Source organism: Coturnix japonica, unplaced genomic scaffold (genome assembly GCF_054131305.1).
Source record: "Coturnix japonica strain WE unplaced genomic scaffold, WE-NBRP24 Scf048, whole genome shotgun sequence".
In the NCBI taxonomy this organism is placed as follows: domain Eukaryota; kingdom Metazoa; phylum Chordata; class Aves; order Galliformes; family Phasianidae; genus Coturnix; species Coturnix japonica.
Window position 1 is genome coordinate 1,766,257 of NW_028188951.1, and position 17,948 is coordinate 1,784,204.

Genomic DNA, 17,948 nt, shown 5'->3' on the forward strand with positions numbered 1-17,948 from the left:
TGAGAGGGAAGGCAGCGGAGCCCTATACTTAGGGCATGGAGTGGGGGGCTGCATAGCAGCTTTACAAGCCCTGTCCCTTCCCAGTGCTGCTGTGCAGCCCTACAACATTGTTGAGTTCAATATTTGCACATTCTATCAGACCCACCTAATTCTCTTGCTGATTTCACATTTAATTTCAGCAACAAGCACCACTTCTACTTCATCACATCAGCTCTCCAATGTGCCATCCTCACACGATGTTATGATGGATGGCAGCCTACTAATCTTCCATTAAACATCCGAAGCCTGCATCGTTAACTCATTCATTTTGTTTATCTTTAAAGACGTTACACATGCTTTCTATCCCAAGGGGTGAAAACACTCAGCATATGAAAAATACCCATCATTACCAAGACACAGCTCAGCAGAAAATAAAGAGACGAGCAGCACCTAACCTAGCTGCAGCAGACAGGGAGAATTAAGCTTGCAAAGGCTTTAAATTATGAAGAATTTGATCTAATACCTTTAAGTCTCCATCCTGGACAGTTTTGTTGCCACAGTTAAGGGGCAACGGTAAGCAGTAATGAAAGCAATCAGTCCATCCTTTCATTGCAGAGGATTTCCTCAAAGAGCACAGAACAGCCCAGAGCTTTGCAAAAGACCCTGAAGAGCTGCAGCAGATAAATCCCAGAGTTACAGCACAACAGGTCCAGGGTGATGATGGGTCATCTTCTGCTCTTCCTGCTGCCTTTAGTGGTGGTAAATAGCCCTATACTGATGGGCTGGCAGAGGACCCGCTGTCTTTTAGAGAAGTGGCATCAACCAGCAAGGAGAAAGCTGCCTATAGCTTATTACACACATAGTCCTACCCTATCCGCAAAGCCATTCCACATGAAAACATGACACAAAAAAATTGACCCAAACTACCCCTTCTACACAGAAAAAGAGCTGCAAAGTGCAAATCGGGAAGGCACAATCTGTTTACTGCCCTGGAAACGTAGGACACATTTCCCCAGCCATAGGATGAGAGGTAACGGCCTCACGTTGCACCAGGGGAGGTTGGAAAAATTTATTCTTTAAAAGAGTGGTCAGACATTGGCACAGGTGAGCACGGTGGAGTCACTGTCCCTAGAGGTGCTCAAGGAGTGTGCAGATGTGACACTTAGGGATGTCGTAAGTGAACACAGTGAGGATGGGATGGACTTAATGGACTCAGAAGTCTTTCCCAACCTTAATTCTATGAAATGTTCTCCATCCAACCCACGTGTTGCAATGGACAAGGACAGCCATACAGCATCCTGGCTCAAGTGCACAGCCCACAGCCAAGAATTAAAACCATTTAGGAAAGGGAGAAGGGAACTGAACCCCAGTACCATCCTAAGCAGGGTAACAGCAGCTGCCTCTTTAGCCAGTCCAACTCACTGTATGACTACATGCAAAAACAAATGCCTGCAATGGTTCTCAACTCAGAACTGAGAGGACTGTATCAAGGCAAACTGTGCTCTCACACAAAAACAAATGGTAAGTTGTAACAGCAAAGGAAATGAGTCAGTAAGAACTTCAACACAACTCACAATTTTCTCAACATAAAACGCCACAAAAGGTGGGATTAAACCCTTTGTTTGCATCTCAAGGTGATTCTCGGATCACCTAGCCGAAGCATCAGGGCTCAGCTTGGCCATGCTATCGAAACCCCTTTAATGATTCATGATGATGAGCTTCAAAGAGCTCCCACACACAACAAGAGACCAACCCGTTCTGATCTCAGCACAAAACTCCAGCTTGGTGAATAATTCAGGTCTGTGAAGAGAACTGTCTTAAAACTGCTCCCAGGAGAAGGAGCAGAGTCTAGAGTTTAATCTCAGAATGGAAATAAAAAAAATAAAAGGAAAATATCAAAAGAAAGCAGTGACTGCAAAAACAATACGAGGCTTCTTTCGCAAAATTCAGCCATTGTGAAATTCCACAGAAGGGAACACAGCTGTTTTCCCTGAATTATGTTTCATGTTTCCCCGAGACAAAAGATGAAATCTAAAGCTTTGACTTTCAACTCGCGATAGACAAACACATAAAGGATGACACAACTACTGTGCATTGCTATGGAGGCATGAAAAGGTCTGTCTGGAGCAAGAGGTGGAAACACAGCTTTGCCCACATCCCTGACCACATCCTCCAGTGAGGGAGGATAGCACCACAGGAGCTGCTTGCAACACGCTCCCAGATCTATTTGCCCAAATCTGAGGCAATCTCCACTCACCTCAAGCCTGAGGGCTGAGTTTTCTGCTGGCTCTGCATCTCACCCATGTCACACATTGCATCTGATGCCAAACACTAAGAGGCTACACAGCCCCAGAATCTCAAGAAATTAACTGCATCATCCAGGAGACAACTCTGTACAACACACAATTCATCTGTGCTCCTTAGTTCTGAATGAGGGAGAATTTAAGCCCAATTCCTGCCCCAGACTCCTGATATGATACCCAGGGACTGTGTCACACTGTCACATCCCTCTAAATGCTTCATCTCCTCAGCCAGATGATGAGGAGATTCTTAAACACAGCACAACAACAGTAAATAATATCAGCTTCACGGTCATATTTTGCTCCTTCTCAGCACATGTATCTTTCCTTTCCCTTAAACACTTTACCAAACCTTTTTCCACCTCCCTGACTGTCATTTGGAGTTGGAGCAGGTGTCAGAAGCAGCCAGACATGGCTGCCAAAATCTGCCACTCTGCAGCCAGACACACCTTTGAGCTGTCAGAAATAATTACTGTCAAGGTCAGCACATGGCACAGCAACACCAAAGTGCTCGGGCACACAGCATACAGTTACCATATCCACACACATCTCATACACATCCATTTTCCCACATAAATCAGAACTAAAACAGAGTTCTGCTTACTACATAGCTCATAAGCTCGGCTCCTCTGACACTTGTTAACAAGAGTCATATAAAACAAGAGGATTCATTCCTGGAAAACTCAAGAATTTCCCTTCCTGCAGCCTGTACATGAGTTTCTCAGTTTGGGGGATGTTCAAATTGCCACCGGCTAAAGCTGCACCCAATTTTTATTAGCAGAAGGGAGGGAAGATGGTTTTCCCTTCCCACAGCCCTGTCTCAGCCCACAGCTGCTCCCACACACACAGAGCAAGCAACGACCCCAGGCTGCAGCAGGGCTGGGATGGGTTTAAGCTGTCTATCCCAATGCCCTGCCAGCATCCTCCCCACACAGCCAGCAACTGTTATGGGATTTGCCTTTTCCACTCTCCTTCAGTTTTTTTTCCTTCTTCATGGGAACAGGGCACTGCCAGCATCTTTCAGAGGTTTGCCCTGACCTCTCTCTGTTTTATCACCAGGCCGCAGCACAAACCTGCCCCTTTAGTTTTGTTGCCACTGAATAATACCCACAGCAAATCTTTCCCACCAGGATTCAATCTTAGGAGCTGCTTTAGAACCGAGCAGCCCAAATACCCAAAGCTTAACAAACACTCCCACACCTCCACACACCGACAGCCCTACCCAGAAATTAGCTTTTTAACCCCAAAAGCCCCCTGCCACGTCCCCCGGCTCCCCGAATCAAGCTGTTCCCGACGTGTCGGCACGTCCCGCATGAAACCCAGCTCTTGGAACAAGGCAGACAAACCGCCTGCGTGCAACGTGCAGGCTGCGTGTGGTACGGCTGTACTCAATGCCTGCCAACACCCGGCCGGGAACGCGGAGGGGCGGCCGCTGCCAATGGGAGGAAAACGGCCGGGTGGGAAACTTCAAATGGAAATGGGGCTGAAGGCGTGTAATGGGGCTGGGAGAGTGAGGCAGGGATTCCCCAGCTAGGGGTATGGCTCGGGTCGGTTTGTGTGGGTATGGGAGCAGGGTGCTGAAAATAACCAGGGTCGGCGAAGGTGGTTATTAGCACCGTGCTCTGAATTCGTCATGAGACTGGGGACCCGAGCGCTCCTCACCCCCTTCAGCTCCACTGAAGCGTGGAATTGGGATGCTGAGGACGCTCTTATAGCAAAAGTGAAATCAGAATCAGCTTCTGCGAGGCAGAGGGAACACACTTCTATTCCTCAAAGTTTCTGTCCGTTGTTACCTTCGCAAAAAATTCCTTGAGCGTTTGCTCAAGCCACCCTAGAACTCCCTGATTTCCTGAAATACCCCATATGCCAAACCCACCTAACACCACCCTCCGGAGCACGGCGTTAATCTCACCATCCATTTCACCCCATTTCCCTCCTCTCCGCAAATCGGAGGTGCCTCCCGCAGCCAGGTGAGCCCCCTCCGACCCCCATTCCCAAAGCGGCCACCCAGCAGAAACCCAACGGGGCCGCGGCCGCCGCGTCCCCCCCGCCCGCCCCGTCCCTCCCCGCCGCCCGCCTCTCCCCCCGGGGCTGCGGAGCGGAGGGAGCCGCGCGGCCCCGCATGTTAATGAGGCGGCAGCACGGGCAGCGGGAGCGCATTTAAAAGGGGACGAGCGGGGGGGAACGCGGCAGAGCTCGGGCAGCAGCACCGCCCGCAGCCGCTCCTTCCCACCTCGAATACAGGAACACAAGACCGAACCCCGCTGCGTGCGCTCGGGTACCTGCCGGCTCGCCATGAAGCTCCTGACAGCAGCTTTACTTCTGCTGTTCATCGCGATGTGCTTAGCCAGTGCGGAAGGTAAGAGGATTTTTGCCTATTCTCGTTTAAAATTCTCTCCAATTCTCTCCCCCTCACCCTATTTTCCTCCGAAAAGGACAGTTCCCTGCGCGTCACTATAAGTATTGCAATGATTCCACAGTGTGAGGTAGCGCCTTGAGATATTCTTTGTTTTAAAAGGTAAAAGCAAAAATACAAAGTTGCATCCTCATAGCACACCCAGCTGCACCCCGTGCCCTCATTGCTGGGGGGGCACACCTCGAATCTCCCCCCCTCCCAAAACGAATGGCGATTTGCACAGGGACGACAGAGCCAAGTTAGAAGTGCACGAATCCCACTGCCTTTGCCAGGGTGCATTTTCTGCTGTACACAAAACCGGCGGCTAAAAAAACGCTCGGCTTTTGTCTGGCTGCGAATGCACCGCAGCATCCGTGAGAGGAAAAAGGACGGAAAGTGCTCCAAACTGCGAGAGAGACACGAGCAAAATGAGAAAGGAGCTGAAAAGGGCATTTGCTTTTTCGGTTTAAGGTGAATTCCCGCATTGCCGTTTCCCTCCTGCTCAATACAATTATATCCAATCCCAACAGGTGCACTTCACAAAGCTCTAAATTTACCGAGCTCTAAAATACATTTCTTGGGGAGCTGCTACCTGTGGCAAAGAAAACATCACTATTATTAAGCACAGCAGCAACACGAAACGCAGCTTTTCCCCTCGGCACCAGGCAGAGTGAGCTGCATCCTGCAGGCACGCAGGGTGAGGGGGGAAGGGGATATCGGGCACACCGGAGGGTGAGCAAATGCTTTCTCTTCTAGGCGTAAAGTGCAAGTGCTCGAGGAAAGGGCCGAAAATAAGATTCTCTAATGTACGGAAGCTGGAAATAAAACCGAGGTACCCGTTCTGTGTGGAGGAGATGATTATGTAAGTTTTCCTTCATTTTTTTCCCTTTCCGTTTTATTGTCAGCTGAATTATATTTGCTTTACTCTGCGAGACCCTTCTTTGCTCTTTGCTTTTATCATTCTCTGGCATGCCGGCTCTGGGGGAAAAGGTCACTTGCTGTCTTCTCCAATGCAATAAATGTGCAATTCTGATCAAGAACTCTGCTATCAGTTTTTGATGCTCTTGTCTGCTCAAGGGATTATATGCAGAGCAGGTAGCAATAAAAGGAGAATAAGTTTGAGTGAAAACAGGGACTGAAACCACGGTGAACCACTTGCTGTGAAATCCAGAACTATCACCAGAGATTTTGGGGATGAGCAAAGTGAGAAAAAGAGCAGGATTTGCTTCTACATAGTTTCATCCCAACCAGAGTCCTCAAACCAACACAGCCCTGTGCGCTGCATGGGATCACCCAGCACAGAATCACCCAGCACAAAACTCTCCTCCAAGCTGCACTACCAGCCCTGAGTGATGCTGCTGGAAGCCTTGGAACAATGTACAGCAAAGTAAGGCAGCCACAGGGATTAACAGCATCTCTGATGGAGCAGTTTCCTTCCCCCCCCCCCCCCCCCATTTTAAATATGGGTGATTCACAGGGGTTCTCTGTCCTGGTTTGGACAATTTCCAGTGCCCCACAAAACCCCATCACATGGAGCTGGATGATGACCAGAGTAACTGAGAAAACTGCAATGAGTTTGCCACTTACAACAGGGAAAAAAGGGTCCTAAGTGCAACCGCACACCCCAAAATGCTACAGATCAATTCACTCCAGCGTTCACTCCCCATTCACAGAAAGAACCTCAGCATCCTGCCCTGCACCATAAGATCCCCAGGGCCTCATCCTGCCCACCCTGCCTGCACAACCATCATGATGCCTCCACAGCTGAGCCCATCCCTGCAGAGATGCTGCCCAGGGCAGCAAAGTTCTGTGGCACAGGACTGGAGATCTGCAACAGCCTTCTCCACATTGACAACATTGTCCCTGTGAGCAACCGAGCCAAGCTTGGCAGCCAGCAGAGGGGAGAACACCACGTGTGGAATAGATTTCATTCATGCAACTTCTCCTTTTCCATCAGGAAGCTGGGAAATCCCCAATGCCTGGGTTGCTATCCCAGCAGAGAGCTATGCAAATGCAAAGCAATGCTATTCAAGCCCACAAAACTGCAGCAGCTGCTGGGACAGAGCTGTCCCATCACTCTCCCATGCTCCTGGAGACACCCATGGGCCAGTAACATGCTGCCTTCGCTGCCTTCCCAGCCATCCCACTGCAGCCTGAACAAGTTCAAATTAATATTCAGAGCCAAGGGATCTGTGAGTCTCCGGCCGAGGCACAGAAGAGCTGAATTCCTGCAGCCCAGTGTTTGTTGCTGTGGTGATTGTTTAAAATGAGTTGATGAAGCTGCTTTCCCTCCTGCTTTCCTCAAAAGCTCTTGTACCCCATACAAGTGAAACATGATAGAAACGAGGTCTGGCAGATTAGGAGGGGTGTGGATGCAGTTTAGCAAAGCCCCAGGTGCAGGGTGAAAGCTGAACTGATTCCTAGCCCTGGTTAAAGCCTACCTGGATTCATGGCACACCAAGTAGGAGGCACTTTTCCCCTCTGGAAGAAAAAAAGAGGGAGTTTTAACACTTTGTCTGAAAGCAGCCATCCCTTTTGTGCATCTCCAAGAGGGGAACATATCTGGTGCTCAACACAGAGTTGGGGAAGTGAATATATCAGGGACAGTGTTGGCACAAAGACCCTTAGACACACAAATGCCACATGGGGAAGCCCCCTGGAGCTGTAAGAGACCTGCTCCAACCATCCTGCTCAGCCTGTCCCTGCAGCACACCCAGACAGATCCTTGGTCAGGAACTCAGCTTCTACAACCTCTCTTCCTAAGCATGTGGCACTAAACCTGCCCAGCAGCCTGCCTGCACCCCAAGGTGGCATTGCCCCACATCCTACTGCCACCATCCAGGGCTGTGCCCTCAGCACCAAGAACCACAGGGATGTCTCACAGATCTACGCTTGACATCAAAGCAACGCATCTCAGCTAAGAAAAACCTGTTGTATGGGATGGGGTACTTCTCAGATGGACAACTGAGAAATGCACCAAACATCTCCTCTTTCTTGCACTGCAGGGTCAGAGTTGTCCTTCACTCTCTCCTGTTTCTCAGAGGAGCTCCTCTCCTCCTGTGATGCAGCTTGGCTATCGCTTTCTGGAAATATCCACTGTGCTCTGTCATAAGAGAAACTCAAGCCAAGGTCTGGCACAGGTCAGTGCAGATGGTACAGCCAAGGAGGTGACTGCTGGACAGAGAAACTTCATGCCAACCTCAAGCTTTCTAAAACATGCATGCTTTGTGCCTTCACTAAGCTTGGATTCACCACCTTTCTCATGTACTGATACCCAGGGGCCGGCTGAGGTGGCATCAGTGATCCACAGGTTGAAGCAGTGACCCCTCCCTTTCCATCCTCTGCAGTCCAGAGACTTTGAAGGCCATCAAATGTTCTTCTGTGCATTGGGGAAGACCTAAGTCCTCCCAACAAGTAACCTGAGGATTACACCTTGTTTTCTGTGACTTTAGCTTACACTTGGTGGAGGGAAAGCAGAGAAAGAGAGCAGGAATGCGGGTTCATTGAAAAGGAAGAAATTGAGCTCGTTGTACAACACTGAAATAGGAAACACAGTGGGACCCTCAGCTGAACAGACAGCAGACAGCAGTGTTTCACTTCCCACAGGGGTGGAAAGTGCAACAAGGGGTGTACTGGGGAAGCACATGAGGCATTCTGGTGGTGCCAAGAGATGCTCAGCTCCTTTCTCTGAACCAAACCATGCCAGAAACCTGTTATATTCACAGATATTTCTGGTTTTCTATTTGGCTATTCATGTTTCTAAAAGCATTTGACTAATTCTATTATAACATCCTGGGTAAACTGGAAACCCTTCCCTTTTTGTGGATGGTATTTATTGAAAATGAAATAAAGCCAGTAAAAAACTGCAGGGTTTCCTCAACCACCAAATGAGCAACTAAACTAGAAAACCACTTTGTGTTGAGTCCTGAGAAGCACAAACAGCCCACATCTCCAGAGAGCCAACATCTGGGGAAGCAGTGCCAGGGTTCACCTATCAACTTGATTGGGGCAGAGCCTCCAGGGCAACATCATTGAGCAACCTGGGAGGAAACCTGGAGCTCCAGGCAGAGATCTGCCTCACAGCAATGCTCATCCTGGCACTGAGGGGACACCAAGGCAGTGCTGCTGACACAGGCACACTGATATGCCTGCAGTCACAGGAAGATGGAGCCCCAGCCGCCCTGCTGGGATCAGCAAATACCCACCCATGTGCAAGTGTTTAAAATATGATTGAGTAAAGAGAAAAAAAGATCCAGGTTTGATCTTTTCCCCTTGGATGCAACGTTGTTGAGCCTAAAGGAACCATCTCTTCCTGCAAAGACCTTGTGGCTGCCCAAATGAGCCCTAATTAAGCCAGCTATTAAACTCGAAAGGAAATACCTAACAGGCAGACAGAGCAACCCCACCGATTAAAAATAATGGGGACGTCTTCATCTGGTACAACTTAGTCTGGCTCTACAGACAACATACTGAAGTGCACTGATTGATAACAGCTGAAGATCTGCTCCAACATTCTTATAACTCCAGCAGCTGCCATAAAACACAGCAGGAAAACCTCCTGCTGCCCCATCGCTGCCTGGGTGAGTGCCCTGAGCAATTCAGGCACTGCCCCGCAGGCAGAGCCATGAGGTGGAGCTGTCTGCAGTGCCCATAACTTGCATGCTTCCCTTGCAGTGTGACCCTGTGGACAAAAGTGAGAGGAGAGCAGCAGCACTGCCTCAACCCTAAACGCCAGAACACAGTGAGGCTGCTGAAGTGGTACCGAGTATGGAAGGAGAAGGGCAGGTAAGAGAATGGGCACACACTGCCAGTGCTGCATCCAGCATAGGGGATGCATTTCACTGCCAATATTATAAGTAGAAACGGATGCTCACGATACAATTTCTTTCCTGCCACATGCACTGCTTGCTTCTATTTTAGGATTAGGCTGTTATAACTATAAATAAGTCGTTATTTTCTGCTAAACTCTTTGTCAGCTGATCTTGGCTATTTGCATGCACTCACCTCCTCATTACAGCTAAAAAGCCAAGATGAAAGGCCAAATTACTTCCATGCAGTCATAAGGAAAGCAGTCAGCAGAGCTGGGGATACGCTGCCCTACTTTATGCCACACACTTCAGTTGCAAAACTTCAACATCTACAACTCTCAGTGCCACAGGTCTTGGCCAACGTTAACTATTGCATCATTCCCAGGGAATGCTAAGAGGCACTGCTACCTTTCCCCTTCCAAAGACCTATGTAACTGATGGCAAGCCATCAGGTTTTGTTGGTTGTTTAGGTTTGTTGGCACAGCTCCTGCCTGCTGCTCAGGCTCCTCCACAGCCCAAACTAAGCGCAGCAAGGAGATATTTCAGACACAAAGAGCCCAATTTATTTCAGTCACTGAGTTCAAGCAAACAACTGGTCAGCACCTTTTGGGCCAGCTGTATCAAACCCACTGAGTTACCCTCCAGAAAAGGACAGTGGATTTAAAGGAAAATAGCACAATCACTGGTTTCTTCCCCAAAACAGCACTGTCCCTGCTCTGTGTAAGACTATTTTCACCCAAAGAGCTTGAGCATGTTAGAGTTTGCAGCAAACAAGGCTGCCAGGTTTGCTCCTCAGGGTGTAAGCTAGAAAACTAACAGAGAGCCTGGTATTATTCCAAAGATGACATACTGTTAACTTACAATCCATCCTAATACAGATGTACAACTATGATTTACTTCATGCTTGCATATAAGAGAGGGATTCTCCAGTGGTTAAAGAGTACTATGGGACGTGGATTTCCCCATTTTGCATGTCCCACTCATTGCGGCCAAGCACATCAATAGCTTTCCAACTTACTTAAGCAGAGGCTAACACTCTGGCTTCTGGGTTTTAATTATTTGGAAGGGAGTTGTTTCCTTCATGGTTTAAATACTTTGCTCTCCACTTTCCTCCTGTGCAGGGTTTATGAAGAATAGGAGGCGGCGGTGCGAGGAATGGAGAGGACTCCCTTGGCTGGCATAGGACTGGGCTCTGCAGAAGATTATTTCTCTCTCACAGACATAAGACACAAATTCTATATTATTATAAAGCACTTTTTACCAAGGGTCAGTTTTTACATTTTATAGCCGTGTGCAAAAGGCTTCCAGATTTCACAAGCATCTGTTGCACTTCAGATTTCACACCTGCCTGCATCATACCAAGGTTGGGGAAAAGAAAAAACAACCTCATGTTTGGCATTTTAAAGAGGTTTGGTTGGTTTGGTTTTGTTGTTGTTTCCTGCTTGTTTTTAATTCTTATTCATTCATACTTCACTATGATCGCAATTGAGCTTTATAAGCTCATTAGACAATGTTTGTATTCTCCAGCTGCGTCCCTCAACCCCTTCAGCAATGGGGAAGCCTCAGGGCTGAGGCTGTTGGTCATGTTGGCAGCCCCCAGTGGGGCAATGCTGGGACAGAACAGGAGCTGGGTGAGGTGCCACCAACACACGGTGGCTGTGGTGTAGAAATGAGGTCCCTTGGCTCATCAGCAAGGGAGTGCAAGCACCACTCATGTACCTCTTCCTTCACAGACCTGGGGTCTTGCTGCAAGGTGAAGTGTACCACCCTCCCATCTAATTTTCCTACACTAGAGAGTATTTCTAGGTCTTTTTTGTTACTAAGAACACATTTAATTTCTTTCCTTCCTCCACCTGAAGCTCTCATACAAAGTTTGTGGCTTCAGTACTCAGCCATTTTCAGCTTCAAGACTATTGTGTATCATTTCCTAGATTTGTAGCAAAAAAAAAAGCCTTTAAAAGGCATCTTTTTATGAAAAAATACAGTAGGGCAAACATATAAATACCTATGTTTTAGTCACAATACAACATATTCATTATTTCGAATGTAATACTTCAATGTTAAGCAAAGCATTCCTCTTTTTAAAAGTAACAAAACTACCTTTTCATTTGTAAATATACTCTAGGAAGTCTCCCTATACTCTCTTTTCTGTATAATGTTCTGTACTGCTAAATTATCGTATACTATTTAAATGTTTGAAATACTTAGGAGGTTGCATGCAGATTTCATATTTCTTTCTAAGACAAATGGAAAAAAGTAATAAAAAAATATATTTAAAAAACATATATGTGATCACTTCTCCCATTTTTCCTTCAGGAACCCCAGCCATTTCCAACCCCTTATTTCAGTGGGCAGTTTTGCTGAGGGTAAAGCATTAAACTGGAGGCTGATGTAGAGTAGAGGCAACTTGATAACAGCAGGGTTAGGAGAGCAGTTCTGGGGCTGTTTAATTCCCTTTTTCATTCTAGGATCTGGACTTTACCTAAACACTGAGGAATCCTACTACACAAACAATGGCTGTGCCATGTGCTTATGGTAGAGTTATGTTAAATATAAACCAGCCACCCTGGGTGTATATAAAAGAGTAAAATACGTCTAGAAAACACCTCAGCTAGATGGGGGAAGGCTGTAACCAAAGGGCTATGAGCTCCCTCCTCCTCTTCTCCTTACAGTTTCAGCCCTTACACCCAACACATCTCCCACCCCTTCAGGGTTCAGTGCACAACAGAGTGATATTCTCAAACCCTGTGGATCTGAAAAGAAAAGCAGCAGGTAGAACAAAGAGGTTCTACATGCATTAAAGCCAGCCCTGCCCTGAGCAGCCTCAACTCCCACAGCACTATCCATGCTGCCTGAGCTCAGCAAACTGTGCCATATCCAGGTCTGAGCTCAAGAGGTTTCTCCAGTTCAGACAGCAAATTAAGCACACAAGTGTTACATGCATATTTACTGTGCTGATACTCCTGCAGAGATGGAGAACAGCTCTATTCTGCACAAGGATGCAGCAATACCTTCCTAGTAAAATGCCCATTCCACTCCCCTTCCCCTACATAGAAGCCACACATTTGTCCTTTGAGACTGAAAATGAGGCCCCACCACAAGGGTGAGGACCTGTCCAGCATCCCCACCCCTCCCTGACCTCTGCCATGGGTATCACCTATTCAAGAGCTGTTCTACCCACTTTTATTTTAATAAAAGCACAAGGCTGAACCCAGCAGCTGCAGTGAGCTGACACAATGTGTGGGGACCTCTTCAGCAAATGCACTACATGGGATTAGTAATATTATACAGATCCTTTCACCACTTGCCTTTCACTTGCTCATGTATGGTCCAGGTTAGCAGTGGACAAAAAGTTTATTAAGCAGCAGTTGGATGCCATGTGTGGGACAGCACAGTCCCACTGCTGCCATGTCCCTGAGCTCCTAAACCAATTAAACATCAGGCTTGGCCCTCACTGATCCACACTGGCAGAAACAGGAGCAATTGAGAATAAATCCAGCACCCTGCCCAGGGTGACTGTGCCTTGACATGGTGAGCAGGCTCTGCTATGAGCCCCCAAAGCACACTCCCCATCAGGTCTAAAGAAACACCAGCCACACTTCCTGCTCCCACCCCCTCTAAAGTCAGCTTTCAGAAATGAATCACCTGAACCCAGATGCGCACAGCATCCAAGGACCTCACTGATTGCAATGTACTCAGCACTTCTGGCTGAGTTCAGGTTCTGGTCCAGGGGGCTGGGCAGCCTATTTCACAAGCCTCAGCCACACTGACTTCATTTCAGAACGGCTTCCAGTTTCAGCACTCTGTAGCATTTCCATTCAAGCACTCATGCTGGGATTTCTGCTTGTTGCATTTGCTGCCTTCAGAGTTCAGAGGTGCGTGAACCCAAATGGAACTGTATGAATTTCTGAGGACCTCTTTGCAGATTTCACTGCCCTCATCTGCCCTGTCAAACACCATTATTCACCAGTTCCCTTCCAACTCCAGGTTACTAAGAGCTGAGCAGCCCCTGGGAGGTGCTCAGTTTGCCCAGAAAAGGTGCACCAGATATCCCTGTAACCACAACATGGTTTAGTAGACATGGCGGTGACATATTGGCAGCTGGACCCTGATTTTAACGGTCTCCTCCAACCTTAATGATTTCATGATTCTAATTCTCCCCCATGGTTGCCCCCTTGCCTGTTGCCCCAGTTAGCAATGCCCAACCAGTGCCTAAGCACCCTGCCCAGATGGCAGTGTCACAGCAGCTCTCAATCCACAAGAAGCTCTAAAACGTTTAACATTCAGCACAAAACTATAAGTTTGTTTTTGTATTCTTTTCCAGGCACCGTCACCTCTGTTAACCTGCAGGACACGAGACAAAGCAGGGCAGGACCCGGGGGGTGGGGAATAGCAGCCCTGGTTCAGCACTTTCTGGCCTGGGCCAACAGTCCCAGGTGCTGTGCTGGAGGAAAGCAGGGCTGAAAGGACACCTAGTGGCAACTGAAATCCTCTCAGACAGCCCGGGGATACCTCCACAGCCCCGGGTCTGCATGCAGGATAAATCAGTTCATTGCAACGCTGCTGATGGGAATGCTCTGCAAAAACAAACGTGCATTTCCTTACCCAACCACGAGAAGCCCCTGAAGCACAGAAAACACAGCTGTTCTGCTGCATAGTGGACTTGGGGAAACACTTCTCCAAAGACACTTACACACAGTTAGGCAGCAAATGCAGGATGTGCATGCTCAGGGCGCAGTGGCCAAGGGACACATGGCTGCCACAGCATCTGCATAGCCACATCCATTCCACCTGCACAAGGCACTGAGTGACTGCACAGCAAACCCCAAACCTTCAGCACACGGGGTCTCTGCCCCACACAGCCATATGCCAGTTTTACCCTCCTGCTGCTGACACCCAGCCAGCCCCAGACGCAGCCCAGTTGATGTTCTCCAAGCATTGTGCTTGGTTCATATCCTTGGACTTGTGTGCCAGACTTCTCAACGGGGACACAAAACCACACATGCACACTATCACCCTGAATGCTTCAAGAAGATGACTTGCTCTCTCTTGCTGGGTACAAGCAGATGATCATCCATACTCCAAAAGAAAGCCAAGATCCCTGGAGGGAATGCTTTACAAACATGCAACATGCACTACCATTTATCTTATGAAGCATAAGCAACATGTTGCATTTCTGATCCTTTTGCCAACCTCTGTAAAGCATTCATCTCCCCCTTTGATTTTTCTCTCATCTTTTGCCTGTTTACATTATCAGCTCTTTGGGCAGAGGGCACCAGCCCATCAGGAGCAGCTCCAAGTATGCAGGTGGGATCTGGGAGGGACGGATGACATGACACAGGGTGACAGACAGCCAATGCCTGAGCAACCATCACATCTGGGCTTTTGTTTTACTTCCCACTGAACAAAAAAGGTTGGCAAAGTCCTTTCAGAGGAGCTTCAGATCCTCTTCTCCCCTCCCAAGGGGGGGAGGAAGGAAAACTTCTAGTGTTTGCTTGAGGCTGATAATTACAGGAATTAATTATGATTTATTCCCATCATAAATCTTGGAGCAAGAAAAGGATTGAGGCTTGCAAGATTTGCTGGATGGCAGAAGCAAAACAGCTCTAATTGCCTTTCTTTGTTGTGTGCATTTAAGGATTCCCAAGCAACAGATCCCTGCATCCTTCCATGGTTAGAGACCTGTAAGGCAAAGCAGGGCTCTGTGCAGAGCCACCAATTGCAGCTCTGTTGGGTTAGCAGGCACTGTGTGCTGCAGCTGAACACTCAGGGACTCCCAGAAAAAGAAGCTTTAAAAGGAAGAGAAATGCTACCATAGGCTTTAAAAAGAGGGAAAAAAAATAGAGATTATGGCAATTTTGAGCTCACTTCTAATCCCAGAAATCTCATGTCTTCGCCCCACAGGAATTTTGCCTCATTATTGACCATTCATTTCCATTACCTTCATTATTACACCATTTACATTTTACCACAGCGTTTACTCAACCTTCCTCTCTAAGTCCTGAAGACTTAACACTCCTGCAAATACATTAGCAAAACTAACTCCACCTGGAGCTCTTTAACCCAGTAACTCCAAGTGAGGCACCACTTCCTCCCCAGCAGGAACCAGTTTGCCAAGCGTTCCCCCTCCTTTTCTACAAAGCAGCAGGAATATCCCGCCAGGGAAATGAAGCTCTTCACTAAAGTAATCAGCACTAAGTGGTGACACCTGGCCTCAAGCAATGCCACCAACCCACAGGAGACTGAGCACCCTTCTGCTCAGGTTCTGCAAAGCTAAGGGAGAGCAGGAGATTATCAGGATCACCTGTGAATCTGAAGCCACCTGCAACAGGAATTTAAAGATAAAGGCTCGTTGGATTTATCATGCCTGTGAAACTTCTAGCCTCTTAAATAAGGGAAAAGACAATAGGATGCACAAATAGGAAAACACAAAATGAGCATCAGTAACGATCTGAACAACAACAGCCGCCCTCGAGGGTTTTGCATAGACCATTAGGCTGATATGATGCCCCAGTCCCAATCCAAAAGCTCTTCCCAGTCCTAATGGCACCTAGGCAGAACCACACCTGCCAAAAAGGGTCACTGCTTAAAGTCTTGTTTACTTTTATCATACGAATTGACAACTAGGGCTGTAGAACAAGCTCAGGAGCACAGAGTTGAAACAAACTGAAAGATGTTGTTTTCCCACAGAAAAACATTCACCCTGTTTTACTAGGAGTACAGTCTTTGTCACACCGACCCAAAGAGCTGACCAAATGCCAATTATTCCGCTTTAAGGGCAATTACAGCATTACAGTCCACAGGAGAGAAGAGCTCCTGTGTACAGCTCCAGGGGCTGGACAGGACCTTGAGCCTTGTAGCAACTTGCTGCAGTGACTCATCACTCATAAATAAGATGTAGAGTTAATAATGCTTTTTCCTCATCTGCCTTCCACCTTATCTTCCTCCCTCCCCCCCCCATGCAGATAATCCTTTGCAGAATTCACTACACGCAACAATTCACTACAAGCAACAACAAGAACTTGGCTGAACCACACAACAGATATCAAAGGGGAATTTTAAAACGGTCACAAAGTACCAGCAATCGTAAAACATTCAACTTCTCACATGTCGAAGTAAAAACTTATAGGATTTGCCACGCTTACCTGAAGCAGACTGAAGGGCTTTCCTCCAGCTCCGCCGCGTGCAGAGCAGAACCGTGTGAGAATCAGCAGCTGGGTAGAGACTGACACCGTGTGGCTGCTTCTGGCCCTTACAAACAGGGAAGGCTGAGCTCTGCCCCCTTTCTTAAAGGAGGTTGTGGGAGGAGTGCATAAATTAGAAGCTCAATTCCCAGCACCTGGAGTGTAAAACGTGCGGCTGGTTTGGGTTGAGCCGGGCTGGAGCTTACTTGCCTTACTTTGCCTTGGGTTGAGCTGAGTTGATCGGTAGCAGATTAACAAAGAGAAATAACAATAAATGCTTTTTCTTCTTCTTTATCATCATCATCATCTTCTTCTTCTTCTTTTTTTTTTTTTTTTAAATCATACATCACTTATTTATTTATTTTTAATTAAACCCCACCTCTTTAGAATAGAGTCCATTTGCATACATATTTAAAGCTCTAATACAAGTAATAAATAAATAAACAAATAAAGCAACTTTGTGAATGATGTTTCCCTGCTATCTTGCAGCCTGGCTCCCTTCCTCAGTTTGCACAGCAGGGTTAGATGGTCAGAGCCTTTCCGAGCTCTGACAGCTGCTTTGGAGGAGTTTTGGCTGCACTGACTCCAGAGAAATTATCTCTAATTCCCAGGAGAGTAAGTGGAAATAAGATCAAGCCCAGCAGTGCATTAAATCTGCTCTGAAAGAAGAATCAATCCTATGGGCTTACATCCAAGAGGGTTAAAACCAGGGGAAGGCTGCAGTCTCAAGGAGTACATTCACTTGACAATTAGCAATTGTACTTATTTTGCAATTTTCTGTGAGCATAGAATTTATTGGAATTTAATACACACTTTCATTGTAAAAGAGCACAAAATCCCTGCAGCAGAGGCTCAGCGGAAACACATCAGCCAAGGCCGTCTCCCCTCATTAGCCAAGGGCTGTGCAAGTGCATGAAGCGCCTGGAACTAAAACTCACCTGGGAGGTTTACTTTTCCTTAACCACGTTCCTACACCATCTTTCTAACTCCTTCACTGTTGTAGTTAAACATGGTGGGGGGGGGGGTTGTTTTGTTCTGGGATGATATATATATATATTTAAATTATTATTTCATTTTAATATATACCCAGAGATATCATCAGTGAAAGAAACACGATTGGGCTGTCAGTGATGGAAAGCAGCCCTGAGCCCCCCCAGCTCTCTGTAGCACCTCACCCTGACAGTGGGAGGATTCAAGCTAGAGATGAAGATGGTTAGAACTGTGTTTTAATCCCTAAAAAATGGGGATATACAAAGATACACTGCACATCTACTGCTAAGGT

The 17,948-nt window shown here is 47.3% G+C and overlaps 2 protein-coding genes across 5 annotated transcripts in view; one reads left to right on the forward strand and one right to left on the reverse strand.

Moving 5' to 3' along the window:
- LOC146752274 (uncharacterized) overlaps nucleotides 1-16,726 on the reverse strand; it is a 64,085-nt gene extending 47,359 nt beyond the window's left edge. For all 4 annotated transcript variants that reach the window (XM_085532105.1, XM_085532104.1, XM_085532101.1 and 1 more), the window contains exon 1: nucleotides 16,628-16,726. The gene's annotated coding sequence lies outside the window, so the exon portion shown is untranslated. The remainder of the gene's footprint in view (nucleotides 1-16,627) is intronic.
- CXCL14 (C-X-C motif chemokine ligand 14) lies at nucleotides 4,468-11,765 on the forward strand. Its single transcript, XM_015875817.3, has 4 exons — nucleotides 4,468-4,638; nucleotides 5,431-5,536; nucleotides 9,349-9,459; nucleotides 10,604-11,765. Exons 1-4 carry the CDS (start codon nucleotides 4,575-4,577, stop codon nucleotides 10,617-10,619), a joined length of 297 nt encoding a protein of 98 aa, XP_015731303.1. The 5' UTR covers nucleotides 4,468-4,574; the 3' UTR covers nucleotides 10,620-11,765.
- Nucleotides 16,727-17,948: the final 1,222 nt, after the last annotated feature.